This window comes from Natator depressus, chromosome 1 (genome assembly GCF_965152275.1).
Source record: "Natator depressus isolate rNatDep1 chromosome 1, rNatDep2.hap1, whole genome shotgun sequence".
Taxonomy (NCBI): Eukaryota; Metazoa; Chordata; order Testudines; family Cheloniidae; genus Natator; species Natator depressus.
This window is the reverse complement of record NC_134234.1, coordinates 117,764,492-117,779,071: the sequence shown is the minus strand read 5'-3', so window position 1 is coordinate 117,779,071 and position 14,580 is coordinate 117,764,492. Positions and strand designations below refer to the sequence as shown.

General features: G+C 44.7%; 3 protein-coding genes across 4 annotated transcripts; 2 read left to right on the top strand and 1 right to left on the bottom strand.

Annotated features, from left to right (window-relative positions):
- The first annotated feature begins 2,339 nt into the window (after positions 1 to 2,339).
- LIPT1 (lipoyltransferase 1) lies at positions 2,340 to 6,537 on the top strand. Of its 2 annotated transcripts, none has more exons than XM_074965109.1 (2): positions 2,340 to 2,477; positions 3,745 to 6,537. In XM_074965109.1, exon 2 carries the CDS (start codon positions 4,029 to 4,031, stop codon positions 5,148 to 5,150), a length of 1,122 nt encoding a protein of 373 aa, XP_074821210.1. In that variant the 5' UTR covers positions 2,340 to 2,477; positions 3,745 to 4,028; the 3' UTR covers positions 5,151 to 6,537. The 2 variants fall into 2 exon arrangements, with proteins under 2 accessions (XP_074821210.1, XP_074821220.1); XM_074965119.1 differs by having other exon boundaries at positions 2,448 to 2,587.
- Positions 6,538 to 7,210: 673 nt separating this feature from the next.
- Positions 7,211 to 12,037, bottom strand: MITD1 (microtubule interacting and trafficking domain containing 1). The gene is made up of 7 exons (XM_074965131.1): positions 11,761 to 12,037; positions 9,400 to 9,501; positions 9,118 to 9,254; positions 8,948 to 9,034; positions 8,184 to 8,299; positions 7,770 to 7,830; positions 7,211 to 7,695 (listed from the first exon to the last, which is right to left on the bottom strand). Exons 1-7 carry the CDS (start codon positions 11,945 to 11,947, stop codon positions 7,600 to 7,602), a joined length of 786 nt encoding a protein of 261 aa, XP_074821232.1. The 5' UTR covers positions 11,948 to 12,037; the 3' UTR covers positions 7,211 to 7,599.
- A 54-nt stretch (positions 12,038 to 12,091) lies between these two features.
- Positions 12,092 to 14,545, top strand: MRPL30 (mitochondrial ribosomal protein L30). The gene is made up of 5 exons (XM_074965143.1): positions 12,092 to 12,241; positions 12,922 to 13,005; positions 13,631 to 13,777; positions 14,204 to 14,277; positions 14,363 to 14,545. The coding sequence occupies exons 1-5, from the start codon at positions 12,188 to 12,190 to the stop codon at positions 14,493 to 14,495; spliced, it is 492 nt and encodes a 163-aa protein (XP_074821244.1). The 5' UTR covers positions 12,092 to 12,187; the 3' UTR covers positions 14,496 to 14,545.
- Positions 14,546 to 14,580: the final 35 nt, after the last annotated feature.

Below are 14,580 nucleotides of genomic sequence, written 5' to 3'. Positions count from 1 at the left end.
ACTTCCTTCTTCCTGATACACTAAATAAGTCACTTCTTACACTTGGCAGGTGAGGAGGTAGAGCTTGAGGGGAGTACGCCTGTGGACCCTCTCTTTGCCATACACCCTCTGTGTAGTTGCACTCCATCAATGAGCACTCTTTCCTCATGTGCCTGTGTTGCCCACAGGCAGGGGTGTGCGCAGGAATAAAAATGTGACTGCTTTTGGAGAGACACGTTCTGTGCCCCTGCCATGGTCCCAGACCCAGAGGAGCTGTCAGCTGTTGCCCCAGGGCCAGAGGAACTCTGTGCTCCTGCCAATTATTGGGGGGACATGTGCCCCTGCTTGCCCCCCCCCTTGTGCATGCCCCTGCCCACAGGAATAGCAGGTTACCAAGCTTATGTCTGCAGGCTCCTTTTTGACAGGGGACTTATTTAGACTATGAGGGAGACCTTTGTCTGAGCTCAAGTACTCCAGCCCAGTTGTTTGTGTCACTGGGCAGTTATCCGTGTAATACTTCATCTGAGCTCAGCCATGTGTCTTGCCACGGTCTCTCTCTCTCCATGCGGGTAGGTCTTCTGGGGTGCCATGTCTGCTGGGGGAATCAGCTGTTGGTAGACCTAGTTGGCAAGTGGATGGAGGCTACGTGTTTCCCATTCCAGGGACCTTTTGACTACGAGAAAATTATCTATCAGTTGCTTTGTGTCTGACAACAACTCAGGGCAATGCCACAGAACCCACTCCCAGCCCCTCTCTGAAAGTATGGGCATGAGATGCTCTATGAGGACCAACTCTGCAACTTGAGTCCTGGAATGCTCCTCGAGGTGAAGCCATTGCCAGCAATGCTCTTTTAAACCTTGCACTTCCAAGCATGCCCCCTTGTGGTAGGTCTCTGTCCTAAAGTTCTGCCAATGCGTCTCTTTGGTAATATCCAGATACTCCAAAATAGCAATCTTCACCCAATTGCAGTCTCTAGCCTGTTCCGAGCCAAGGTTACAGCAGGCCAACTGTGCCTGTCTCATTAGGTAGGGAGCTAAAACTAACACCTGATGCTCCAGAGGTCACTGAGATGCCAATGCTGCCCTCTCAAAGGTGATGAAGAATGTGTCCAGAGCACTGTTGGGGCCCATCTTACTTAACTTCTGGCACAAGTGAGAGTTCCTCCTGGTGTATTGGGCCCTACCAGGCCTCCCTGTGCAGAGGCAGGGGTTTTTAACTGTGGCAAAAAGTCTCTCTGGAGTTCTTGCTGGTAGGTCACAATCTCTTTCAGCAACTGCTGCTGTGCTGACTGGGCCTGCTGCTGGGCCATCCAAGGCTGCAATATCTGCTGCTGGCATTGCTGTTGTTGGATGGCCTGCTGCTGTTGCCATTCCTCCATCTAGTGCTCAGGATCCATCTCAACCGATGCCCCCTCTCCAAGGACTAGCACAAAACCTGTCTCTCTCTCAAGGCAGTGTACTGTATCAGGCACAGAGCATCATGCCTGAATCCTTCACCACCCGTAGTCAGCTGGCTCTCAGCCCGGGCTCAGCTGTCACCTCTTTACATCTCTTGTCATAGAATATCAGAGTTGGAAGGGACCTCACGAGGTCATCTTGTCCAACCCCCCGCTCAAAGCAGGACCAATCCCCAATTTTGCCCCATATCCCTAAATGGCCCCCTCAAGGATTGAACTCACAACCCTGGGTTTAGCAGGCCAAAGCTCAAACCACTGAGCTATCCCTCCTTGGAGCCCTCAGTCCTGGGCAAGCTCACTGTCCCCTGCGGCAGTTGAACTCACTCCTGGGTTCCTTTCTGAGTCTAATTACTCCAGTCCCTGGCACTGTTGCTTAGGTCCAGGCAGCCACAGGGCACAGATGGAGAGCAGATGGCCAGAGCCCCTCTCAGGGCTGCATGTCCCCCTACCCTAAACAAGGGGAAGGAAAGGCTCGTCACTGCCTTGGGGTGTGTTCCTGATGTCAGGTATGACACAATCGCTTTGTGAGAAGCATTCACCCACGGTGGATACGGTGTTTCTGTCTTTTTTTCAGACAAACCACAAAGGCTTGTCTCTGACCCCAGCAGAAGTCGGTCCCGCAGAACAGACGCTATCAGCCCAACCCTGCCTCGCTCACAGAAGGACACACACAGAGCAAAATCCCTTCCTGCCCCTGCCGTGCGCAGCCTGGTCTGGCTCAGCCCCCGGCCCCAGCGCGGCAGAGCTCCCCTCACGCTGCGCCAGTGGAACCAAGCGCAGCGCAGCTGAGCCTTGCCTTTTCCCGCCAAAGCCTCCGCCCGCTCACGTGACCTACCAGGTCGCCTGGCAAGCCCCGCCCCCCGTGCGTGGGAGGGACGCGGTGTCTCCTCTTCTCCCTTCCCCCGCGTCACCGAGCGACTCGCTGGGGGAACATCAGGTCCCAGCTGCGGCGCGGGGCCGGAAGGCTTTGGGATGCGCACCGAGGACAGGCCGTCGCTATAACGGGCCGCGTGGGAACGGGAGGCGGCTGGAGTCTCCCGCTGTGAGTAGTGACCTGACCCCGCTACAGGCACCGGCGCTCGGGGTTTCTTGCTCTCCTGGCACAGCCGGGCCCGGCCCCTGGTCTGCGTCCCAGCGCTCTGCGGTCGGAGGGTGCGTAACAGGAGGGCACGTTCCCCCTCCCACTCCCTCCCCCCGCCGCGGCGCTGCCGAGCTTCCCTGCCCCGCCCCCCTCGAGCCGGTGGAGCGTCACACCCAGCGCGTTCCGTCATCGCGGAGCTAAAATAGCCTCGGGCGGGGCTCCTCCGTCGCGCCCCCGCCCTGCCCGCGGCTGCTGGTAACTCCGGTGCCAAGGAGCGACTGGGCACGGAACTGACCTATGCCCGCTCCTCTCTAGTGCGGTCCCTGAAGCGGGGCGGGGGGCAAGAGTGACCTTGACAAGACGACGCGTTTTAGTGTCCAGGGCCATTTAAATCCTGCACGTATTAGCTGGACCACTTTACTGACTCCTTAAAAAGTTAACCTGCATATTTGTGGCAGACTAGATTGTTAAATACTTCTACTGCTTCTGAGGGAATTTCGTGCCAACAAAATAAAAATTTTGCACACGTTTTGAAATGTTGCACCATTCTGCAAATTTTATTTGTCAATACATAAATGTGGAGGCTTCGGCATGGGAGTGGGGAGCACAGGCCATTGGCTACACAGAAGTGGGAGATCACCCTGTAGCTCCCCCTCAGATACAGAGGTGAGGCTGCACCTGACAGTGCCAGTGGTTGGCCCTGCCCCTCTATGCCAGGCACACCAGATGTGGGCAGGCAGGCTCCTAGTGTGGGAGCAGATCCAAGTGCTGGGTGAGAGGGTTCTTTGTGGGGCAATCTGGCTGCTAGCAGCTTGGATACAGCTGTGTGTGTGGGGGGGGGGATCTTGATGAACAGGGGCTGGTTGGAAGGTTCTGGGTGCAGGAGCAATGGCACTCTGCATTAACGTCCAGGGGAAGGTGGTTGTGGCTCAGCGGGAGGTCCAGGTGCTGGGGAGTGGGGGTGGGAGTCTGGGTATACCTGGTTGGGGCTCAGTGTGGTGGGGCATGTGACCACTCTTGTGGCTTCCCTTTGCTTCCCCAGCAGTAAGTCACTTTTCTGCAGAGAAGCAAAGAAATCTGGAGAGGAGGGGACCATGAATTCTGCGCATGCGCAGTGGCACAGAATTCCCCCAGGATCAATGTTAATGACAGTATTGTAAAATTACATTGTAGGGGGGAAAACAAATACAATCAGATACTATGCTTTCCTCCCCTTCCTCACTTCTAGTAATATGCAGCAAGAGGAAACAGCCTTCTATAGCCCCATCTTAGATATTGACCATGCACCCGTGATGGAGTACCAACATCATATCTGGGAGAAGGAAATCTACCTTGAAAACACATTCATTGTGGTAGCATCACTATTTGGTATCCTGGGAAGAAAGTGAGTACAGCATGATTGCCTTTAGTAATGTGTTTGTACTGGAGGAGTGCGGATTATGAACATCTTATGCTAAACTTTGACAGACCTGCCTCTCCTGTCACAAGTTATCTGAGAATTTTATTAAAACCATGGTAATCCCATCATCCCTGAAGAACTGTTTTCAGTTATTTTATGTCCTCAAGATTTCAGCAGCTGGCTTCAAGTGTACAGCAAACAGAGGACTCATTCTACAATCTGTTTCTAGTGATGTTTACCAGAATTTGGCTGTGGAAGATTGGATTCATGACAACATGAATTTAGAAAACAGACAGGTTCTTTTCCTTTGGAGAAATTCTCCCACTGTGGTGATTGGGAGACACCAGAATCCCTGGCAGGAATGTAACCTCAAGATAATGAGGAAGAAGAACATAAAACTGGCTCGAAGGAGAAGTGGGGGAGGGACGGTTTACCATGATCTGGGCAATATCAATTTTACTTTCTTCACATCCAAGAAAAAATATGAGAGAATGGAAAACTTAAAATTGGTTGTTAGGGCTCTAAAAGGATTGCAACCCCAGTTAGATGTGTGTGCCACTGACAGATTTGATCTCTTGCTAGATGGGAATTTTAAAATCTCAGGTACTGCTGCAAAGCTAGGAAAGACAGTTGCTTATCATCACTGCACTTTGCTATGCAATGCAGATAGGTTTCTTTTATCTCCTGTACTGAAGAGTCCTTACAAGGGGATAAAAAGCAATGCCACTCCTAGCATGCCTGCTTTAGTGAAAAATCTCTTTGAAGAGGATCCTACGTTAACATGTGAGATGGTCATGGATGCTGTTGCTGCAGAATATGCAAGATGCCATCAAATTGACCATCATATTACCCTAATAAACCCAGCCGATGAGACAGTGTTTCCTGGAATTAATAATAAAACCAAAGAACTACAAACCTGGGAATGGATATATGGCAAGACACCAAAATTTAGTATTAGCAGTTGCTTTAACATAGTGTATGAACATATTCTCCTTGAAGTTAAAGTGGATATTCATGTAAAGCATGGGAGAATTGAAGTTTGTAACATAGATTTGCCAGAGCAGTGGCTGCCACCAGCAATGTGCAATGAACTAGAGAAAAACCTAATTGGCAGTAAGTTTTGCCCAAGTGAAACCACAGCATTAGCAAGTGCTCTGCTGAGAATATGTCCACAAAACTATGAGTTGCACAGGAAGTGGAGTCTCTTATGTGAGAATGTGATGACACTAATGTGATTTTCATAACGAAAGTGTAAGTCACATCTCTTATACTGACTAGTGCATGATTTACTAAAAACGTAAAATAAAATGTTTATTTTCAGTATGTTGTGCAAGTTGATTTTATAGGAGTAAGCTACCACTGAAGTAACTTTCTCTTGATTTATCCACTAAAGTTCTTGGAGTCTAGTGCTTTAGTTCATGACTGATTGTGTAACTACTAATTAGACTGATTATAAAACTAAATTTCATGTCACCACTGTCAACATGAAACTATTTCTCAATTACTGAAGACTGAACATGTACTTAGTCACCTAAATACATGAAGATACTTCAGACTAGATCTATATGCTAAGAGTTCACATCTCAGAGGCAGTGACTTGCTGGAAAGCTATATTGGATTTGGACAGAATGATAGTTCGTTTTAAGAAGACTGAAGCCACTAGACTAATATGAGGTGGTATTTTGATACGTTTGTTAACTTCTAAGAGTTTAAAGTTAAATGTATACATGGAGTATCTGCATGATCTACATTTTAGGCTCTAAATTAAATTTTATTCTAGACTTCCATCTTATGGTCTACATTAAAAATGGTAAAGTTTCCATGTTAACATCATGAAAAAAATCAGTATCAGTAAATAATGGGCCATGCACCTGCGACCAGCTCAGACATCATGCAGGAGAACTGCATTTTGATTCTTGTCTCTTGCTCTCTGGCATGGTTCTCGTCCTCAACTGGAAGGATAATGGCCACAAAGCAGGACCACACATTTAGACAGTCTGATCAAGTATGACACATTCTGTTCAGTTATCTTCCATTTATCGGTATGTGGGCCCTTCAGTACATGCACTGCCATTAGTATTCAAATAAGTTAATCACTGAAATGGAGACTTTTGAAGGGTGTTAAATTGTAGTGTGACTGCCAACTGGTATTTCACAGAGGACTCTGCAAAAATATTCACTGATTTTACAGCTCTCCACCTTGTTTTAGAAGGAAACAATTGGCCTTAATTATCTAGTTAACTAAGCTACAGTTTAACATGGTTTCAGAGTAACAGCCGTGTTAGTCTGTATTTGCAAAAAGAAAAGGAGGACTTGTGGCACCTTAGAGACTAACCAATTTATTTGAGCATAAGCTTTCGTGAGCTACAGCTCACTTCATCGCATGCATACTGAGGAAAGTACAGAAGATCTTTTTATACACACAAACCATGAAAAAATGGGTGTTTACCACTACAAAAGGTTTTCTCTCCCCCCACCCCACTCTCCTGCTGGTAAGAGCTTATCTAAAGTGATCACTCTCCTTACAATGTGTATGATAATCAAGGTGGGCCATTTCCAGCACAAATCCAGGGTTTAACAAGAACGTCTGAGGAACGGGGGGGCGGGATGACGGACGGACAAGGGGAAATAGGTTACCTTGCATAATGACTTAGCCAGTCTCTATTCAAGCCTAAGTTAATTGTATCTAATTTGCAAATGAATTCCAATTCAACAGTCTCTCGCTGGAGTCTGGTTTTGAAGTTTTTTCTGTTGTAATATCGCAACTTTCAGGTCTGTAATCGCGTGACCGGAGAGATTGAAGTGTTCTCCGACTGGTTTATGAATGTTATAATTCTTGACATCTGATTTGTATCCATTTATTCTTTTACGTAGAGACTGTCCAGTTTGACCAATGTACATGGTGTTTTCCTTCAATCCTATTGGTTTTTTCTTTAAAGTATAATACTAAAGACAGTTGCCTAACTTCTATATATTTGGATTTTCTGTGTTGGATCAAAAACATCTAAGTTTGTGAAGTGTGAATAATTTATAGATACGTAACTAGTTTCCTAAGCACTTGTGAACTTTTAGCACTGCTAATTCATCATATTTGATACAGTAGAACCTCAGAGTTTACGAACACCTTGGGAATGGAGGTTGTTTGTAACTCCGAAATGTTCGTAATTCTGGACAACATATTATGGTTTTTCTTTCAAAAGTTTAGAACTGTACCTTGGCTTAATATAGCTTTGAAACTTTACTATGCAGAAGAAAAATGCTGCTTTTAACTATCTTAATTTAAATGAAACTAGCACAGAAACAGTTTCCTTACCTTGCAATTTTTTTAACTTTCCCTTTTAGTTTTTTTAGTAGTTTACATTTAACACAGTACTGTACTGTATTTGCTTTTTTGTTTTGTCTCTGCTGCTGCCCGATTGTGTACTTCTGGTTCCAAATGAGGTGTGTGGTTGACCAGTCAGTTTGGAACTCTGGTGTTCATAACTCTGAGGTTCTACTGTACCTTGCTTTAAAGTGTTACCCCATTTAGTTTAGAAATTCTATTAATTCACACTGCAAGTAATCAAAAATATAAAAAAATATAGTTTTATTCCGTAAAAAATGTACACTACATGTAATTGAGAGAAATTAAAAGCAGGCATTTAAAGGTTGTAAGAGCAGTAATTAAATAACAGAAATACTTGGTCATGTTTTCTTTGTATGTTTAGTATGAAAGACATCCACTGTTGTTTCATGACATGGTCTCAAATCAAAGTCACAGTATCCAAGGCAAAAACGACCCTGCAAAAAGGAACAAAATTTTAGAATAAGCCACGTTGTAGTTCAAATTCATTCAAAAGAAAATACACACCTACCTGTGGTTTCTTAAAATAATCAAGCCCTCTTCCAATCTTAATCATCCATCCATTGTTGAATCTATTTAAAAAATTCCCAATATTATTCCATCTTCACAAGTTTACAAACTGTAGGTACATTTAACATAATTAGGAAAAAAACCGTAATCATATCTACAAGTTACGCAAATTCCTCCCACCATTTCAATCAAAATTTCTAGTTAGAGTAGATGTCAACTGTATAATACAGCAATGTCTTGTTTTAAAAACTAGATCCCAGCGGTCCCAAAGTTGAACACAGTATAAAACTATGAAGAACCTACTTTACTGGATAAAGTAACTGCCTTCTGCTTTGAATGACATTTGTAACCATGGTTATAGATAATTTGTCGAGATTAAATAATTTGGAATTTATTGGTTTTCTGCATCACCAACCTTATTTCTCGATCATGAATTGAAGATGAAAATGAGACATTCAGTGTTACTCCATAGTTCTTTAGTGATTGCTTTATTTCTTCTAGGCTACTTGTCTGTTGACTCTTTCCACTACCCTGTTAAGAGTAAAAGTTGTTTTTTCATCTTGCTTGCTCCAATTGTGTCCATTTATCTTCTTCAATTCACTAACACCACTTTGATCTTACACTTATCTAAGTCTCAAAATGCTTTATGAAGGCAGATAAATTATACTCATTTTTGCAGATGGGATGACTGAGGTACAGTGACTGCCGTGGCCAAAATCACATAGCAAGCCAATGACTGATTATGCACAAGGACTCAATTCTCCCTCAGGGTCCCATGCGCTAACCATTAGATATGCTGCCTCCCCAGTACACTGGATTATCTGTTCAGATTAAGATTTGGGCTAGAATGAGTATAATGACAATGAGAGGGTTTATACTTGTCATAACCCCAAAATATCAAAATGTATCCAGGCCTTTCTTATTATAAAGAGTCTCCCAGCAGAATTTATTTAATGGTGTTTCTTACAATAGACAGTCAACTAGGACAATATAAACATCTTTCTTCCAGGGTCACTTCCACTTAGGATGCCACATAAGTAGAATTTATTAGTTAGCAAAATATTTGGAATTACACTATTCAGTGTTTGTTAAATCCTCTTGACCTGATTGCATCTCCTGTTGAAGGAGAGAGGGCCTCAGTCTACCAAATATTGGTAAATATGAATAATAGATACTTACTTCATCATAGGAAGTTAGGAGGTGGATAGTTTTCACTCTGCAGGGCCCCTTAACAAGCATCTCACAGAATCTTAAGAAGTTGTAGAACTGTAAGAGTTAGTTTGATTATTGAATAACTGAAAAAAAATTGTTCTAGTTTTATAGATAAACTACGTTCAAGATCCACTTGCCTGGTGAACATGTCTGATGTATGGGTCCTCTACCCAAACTTCTGTAACGGTCTCATTAAGGTAGTCTTGAAAAACCTTCTCATAGCTGAAACCAGTTGAATTTTCTTCAATTTTAATTTGCTGGTGGTATTTACCATCTAAAAAAGAAGTATCCTTCACTAAACAAGACAGTGCAATCATACACTTGTATTCTATAAATCCTAGGTAACTGTATTGTAACTTCAGATGTACAAGTGCATCATTTCATGAACATTTAAAAAAATTTACAGTAAAACTTCATACCTTCTCTTTCTTTTTCAATATGTTTTTTAATAGCTTCAGCTCTCTTCATGTATTCAGGTATTTTTTGTCTGTAATGAGCTTTTTTTGTTTCATCTTTTGTAGCTGTGAATCAAAAATATTCAGATTATCTCAAAAAAGGAGGACAACTACGTCTGGTAATTATTCCCCAGGATATAAAGTCCTCTAATTTTTTTTTCATTCAACAGTCTATAGGAGAGGAGAGAGATCCTCTACTGGACCTACGTCCATGCCCAAGAGCCAGTCCCTTTACTATTTGATTCTCAACATTTTTCATTGTGTGTACCTAGGCTTGGCAGAATTTGATATTTTTTAAAAATAATTTTGACTGGTAATATCAATGTTTATTTTAATCACTTTTAAAATTTTCACAGTTCCAGAAAATTATGGGTGGGTGGTGAGACAACAATTATTTAATGAAAGTAGGTGTTGAGATTCAACAAGTTAAAGCTTTTTAATGGTTAAAACACAAATTATCAACATCACATGTTAAAATATACAAATTAAATATCCTTAAATGAAACTCTAATATGTTCTCAAGCAGTACTTTCCATTATTTCTGTACATTTTGATTATTATTCATGGAAATACTTTATTAGTACACAAATATTTTGTGTGTTTCTGGTGAAATCAACCCTTACCAACATTTATCAATACAAATCTAAACCTTCCAAGCCTGCATATACCCCAGGATAAGCTTCTTGAACGAACGTGTGTGTCTCGAACCACTGTGTGTGTGTGGGGGGGGGGTGGGGGGGCTTGGCTACACCTGCGTGTTACAGCGCAATGAAGGACCCTGGGCGCACCAGCTCACTACCCATCCACACTGGCAAGACACAGAGTGCTCTGACTCCACGGCTTCAGCACTGCTGGTACTCCACCTCTGCGAGTGGAATAACATTTGCTGTGGTGCCATTGTGAACGAGGTGTTGTTTTACTGTGCTCTGATCACACCCGGAAATGTCCCATAATCCCCTTAAGTCAAGTGGCCGCTCTTATCATTGTTTGGAATTGGCCGTAGGAATGCGGAAATGCCCCTTAAAAGCTCAGTTTCTGACAGCGGCTGCTGACTGCTTATCTCCTTCCAGACAAAGCAACCATTACTGTGGAATGCTGTGTGAGAGAGAGAAAGGCAGGGGAGGGTCTGTTGCTGTCTGAACTTACAAGACAGCATGCTGACATGCTCTCAGCCCCCCAAAAACCCACTCTCTCCCCACCACATACACACAACACACTCTCTGTCATACTCCACCCACCCACCCCCCATTTGAAAAGCACAGCTGCAGCCACTTTGCATGCTGGGATAGCTGCCCATAATGCACCGCTCCCAATGCCATTGCAAGTGCTGCAAACGTAGCCATGCCAGTGCGCTTGAAGCTGTCAGTGCGGACAGACTGCAGCGCTTTCCCTACTGCGCTCTGTGAAGGCGGGTTTAACTCAAAGCACTCTACATCTGCAAGTGTAGCCAGTAATGTTCTTAGCACTTAGTCTACATTTAAAATGCTACAGTGGTGCTGCTGTAGCACTTCAGTGAGGATGCTGTCTACACTGACAGGACGGGTTCTCCCCAGTGTAGGTAATCTCTCATGGACCTTGTTCTATCTACAGCCAGGGTTAGGTTGGTTTAGCTGCATTGTCCAGGGGTGTGGATTTTTTACACCCCCTGAGAGATTTAGTTACTGATCTAATTTCCTAGTGTAGGCCAGGCCTTAGTCATTTATGAAGAGAGGCCCAACACAGGCACATATAACCGTAACATGCACATCACTGCCTCTCTAAGCATGTAGCACATACATTAATGTTATTAGGGCTCATCACACTTAAAACACTTCAGTAGCACAGCTGTGTGGCTTCAGCCTAGACACTTCCTAAGCCAAGGGGAGGGGTTTGTCCACCTCCCCAAGAGGCAGTAGCTAGGTTGTGAGAAAAATTCTTCTGGCACCATCTACACAGGGATTTGGGTCGGTTTAACTACACCACTTAGGGGTGTGGATTTTTCACACCTCTGACCAACATAGTTAAGACAACGTAATTTTCTAGTATAGACCAGGCCTTAAAGAGGCAGCACCCGCAGGTCAGCCAGAGCTGGGCTCCGTCCCGCCACGCCCTCTCTGCAACCCCAGAGAAAATGACAGCCCCCAGCCCCAAACGTTTGCAAGCTCAGGAAGGAGCAGCGTTAACTCTGCCGGGTGGTTGCATTGGCGCTGCGGCTCCCGACCTTTCCCGGCGAAGCGGGGCGGGCAGGAAGCCAGCCCCGGCTCTGGGCGGGGTGAGCTACAGCGCTGGAGGGGAGGTAGGGGCCACGCCGCAGAGCCCGGGTGTGGGGATCCAGCCCGTCGGTACCTTTCAGCACCTGCAGCAGCAGGTCAATCCCCTCCTGGTAACACACCAGCGACTCCTGGAAGCGGGACGCCGAGTCCAGCTCCACCGCCCGCTTCAGCGTCGCCACCGCCGGGGGCTCCAGCGCGGCCACCGCGCCCGGACCGGCCTGGGACATGGGGGCGGGCGGTAAGCGGCACCCGGCGGGCATCGAAGCCCCAGGCTGGACCAAGCCTGCGCGCGCCACCAGCCACCACTTCCGGGAGCCAGGCGGAGCTGGGGGAGGTGGTCACGTGATTTTCAGGACCCAGAAAAACCCGAAGCGGCCGCCGGTGTCGCGCTTTATTCCCTCCCCGCTCTCGCGCCGGAAGTAGTCGGAACCAAAGTGCAGCGGCTTCTAGGCGCCGATCTTAGTGGCTGCTGGAGTCCGGAAATAACATTCGGTGCCAAGATGGCGGCGGCAGCGCTGGGCTGCGTCGCTAAGAGACCCCCGGCCGCCTGGAGAGTGAGTGGGGCGCAGCGCTGGGGGGTTTCCCTGTGCTGGTCGCCGTGGGAGTGGGGGGCAGTTCCTCCAAGGGGAGGAAGGGCGGCGTGAGAGTGGGACCCGGGCCTGCAGCCCCTGGCCTCCCATTGCCCCGGCTGCTGCGCTCCGTGCTTCGCTTCCCTGGCCCCTTGAGCCCCTGGTGAAAGGGTCGCAGGACTGGGGCTCTTGCCCCTCCGAGCTATCCTGGGCCACACTAGGGCGGGCTGCAGCCTGATTCCCCTGGGACCGTCCCTCCAGACCGGGTCAGCCCCAGTGAGTTGCGCTGCCTGATCGCGCTCAGAGTGCGTGTCCCGGCTCACCGAGGTTTTCCTCGTTTGCAGGGCCAGAAGCACGCCTGCCGTTCTGCAGCCTCCGTTCTAGTGAAACCAGGGGTTGTGTCCTCATTTCACTAGACACCAGGAGCAGAAACACAGGCTTTAAAAGGTTTCAAAAGTATTTGATTTCATTAAGCAAGACTATGCTAAACGTCTCGGTGTCAGAGCACCCACTGATATAGTAAGGGCACAGTATTGTATCGGTTATTCTGGTTGCACAATGGGATCCTGATCCTAATTTAGTCATTTCACGGTTTTATGTACAATACAAATGTTAATAATTTTCTTCTTGAATAAACTTAACAAATCATGCCATAACTTTTTTAGACTCTGGCAAAAAGCAGCATGGAATCACTGACTTGGACAGGATGGATTCGCCATAAATTTACTAAGTCAAGAATTCCAGCTTCAGTAAGCACAATATTTAAAGATTTGAAAGCATGTTTTGGGTTTGTTTATACCTTTAATTTTTTTAGTAAGACTAATTTGTAACAGTACTGAGCAATACTATTGTTAAACCAGAGAGATATGCACTCAGATTCTTGTATGAAAAACCAGTGTCTGATTGTAGTTGATTTTATTTCTGAAACAGGGCATTCTTGAGTAATAAGCCTGTCACAATCATCTTACAAATTTGGGTCCCAGTCCTACAACTAGACCTCTGCTCTTATGTGTTCATATATATATTGGTGAAGAATCATGCCCCCAAAGACTAGGCTATATATGAGTGGAGGATCATGACCCCAAACTTATTGTATCTTTATGGAAATTGTCATGAGGAAACACTTGAAATAATTTTAGGTTATTTGGAGATTAGCTTTTTTAATACTATGGTCATATGTTGCTGCTTTGCCTTTCTGGAAGGGAAGCTTATTAGAAATTTAGGGGGGGTTTGCCACATTTTCTTTCTAGTGAAAGACTAAAATATATTTTAGGGGAATATTTTTACAGCAAGATATTGTTGGATTCAGTAACTGTTGAAAGGTTTAAAAATAAAAAAACAAAAACATGCCTTTTGTGAACTACTTATTTGTAGGTATTTCAGCCACGGCCTTCAGATCATGAAAAATACGGAGGTGATCCTCAGCAGCCTCACAAACTGCATCTTGTCACTAGAATCAAAAGTGGAATAGGTCGTCCATACTGGGAAAAGAAGATAATACATGATCTTGGACTGGATAAAGTATACTTTCTCATTTACTTTATTTCACGTTTATCATGCACATCTGTAAAGTAATTAGCCTAGAAATTTAGGGGAAAATTCTTTTCTCAGATCTTCAAATCCTATTGAAATCAAATGGATTACTCACAATAATAAAGTTGAGCAAATAGGTAGGCATTTGCATGATTGGAGCCTAGATGTATGGATCTCCCGTGGATATTAATAGGAAATAAGCATTTGTATTAATGAAGATGTTAGTGAATCCCAAAAGTTTAATGAATTTTAGCACACTTATTTTCAAGAAGTGTGAGTTTCCCAAAGTAGTTTAATTTTGTGTACTATGTTCTTCTTTTATTGATATGTGAATTCTTCAGTTGAATACATCAGTTCCTAGAGACATAAATTGCTTTTTCGAAGTGAGTTTGTAACATTCTGCATTGTTTATAGGCAAATCAGCCCAGAGTGCACAAAAATATCCCATCTGTGAATGCAAAACTGAAAGTCATAAAGCATCTAATAAGGTTTGTTAACTTTTCCTTTAACCAGCAACAATTAAAATAACTTGTTACCATAGTCCGTGTTTTAAACAAATTCTCTTGTCTGTAGAATTCAGCCCCTGAAACTGCCTCATGGAATTCCCACAGAAGAGGAAATGTCAGATACCTTACTTAAGAGCACAGGAGAATTAGTAATTCGGCGGCATCTGAAATGCGTGGAACAAAAAGCAATTAAATCGTAGTATGCACTGACTATTCTCACTTTTATAAAATAAATTATTTAACCAATAAATTGGGAGTTGTGTCTACAGTAACTCCTCACTTAAA

Excerpts from the sequence above, each read along its gene's own strand:
- MITD1 (XM_074965131.1), bottom strand. The coding sequence starts at position 11,947 with ATGCCCGCCGGGTGCCGCTTACCGCCCGCCCCCATGTCCCAGGCCGGT. Across the intron at positions 7,831-8,183 it reads ATTCATGATCGAGAAATAAG|ATTCAACAATGGATGGATGA; the intron begins GTTGGTGATGCA and ends TTTTTTAAATAG. Across the intron at positions 7,696-7,769 it reads ATTATTTTAAGAAACCACAG|GGTCGTTTTTGCCTTGGATA; the intron begins GTAGGTGTGTAT and ends TCCTTTTTGCAG.
- MRPL30 (XM_074965143.1), top strand. The coding sequence starts at position 12,188 with ATGGCGGCGGCAGCGCTGGGCTGCGTCGCTAAGAGACCCCCGGCCGCC. Across the intron at positions 13,778-14,203 it reads ATGATCTTGGACTGGATAAA|GCAAATCAGCCCAGAGTGCA; the intron begins GTATACTTTCTC and ends CATTGTTTATAG. Across the intron at positions 14,278-14,362 it reads GTCATAAAGCATCTAATAAG|AATTCAGCCCCTGAAACTGC; the intron begins GTTTGTTAACTT and ends TCTTGTCTGTAG.
- LIPT1 (XM_074965109.1), top strand. The coding sequence starts at position 4,029 with ATGGTAATCCCATCATCCCTGAAGAACTGTTTTCAGTTATTTTATGTC.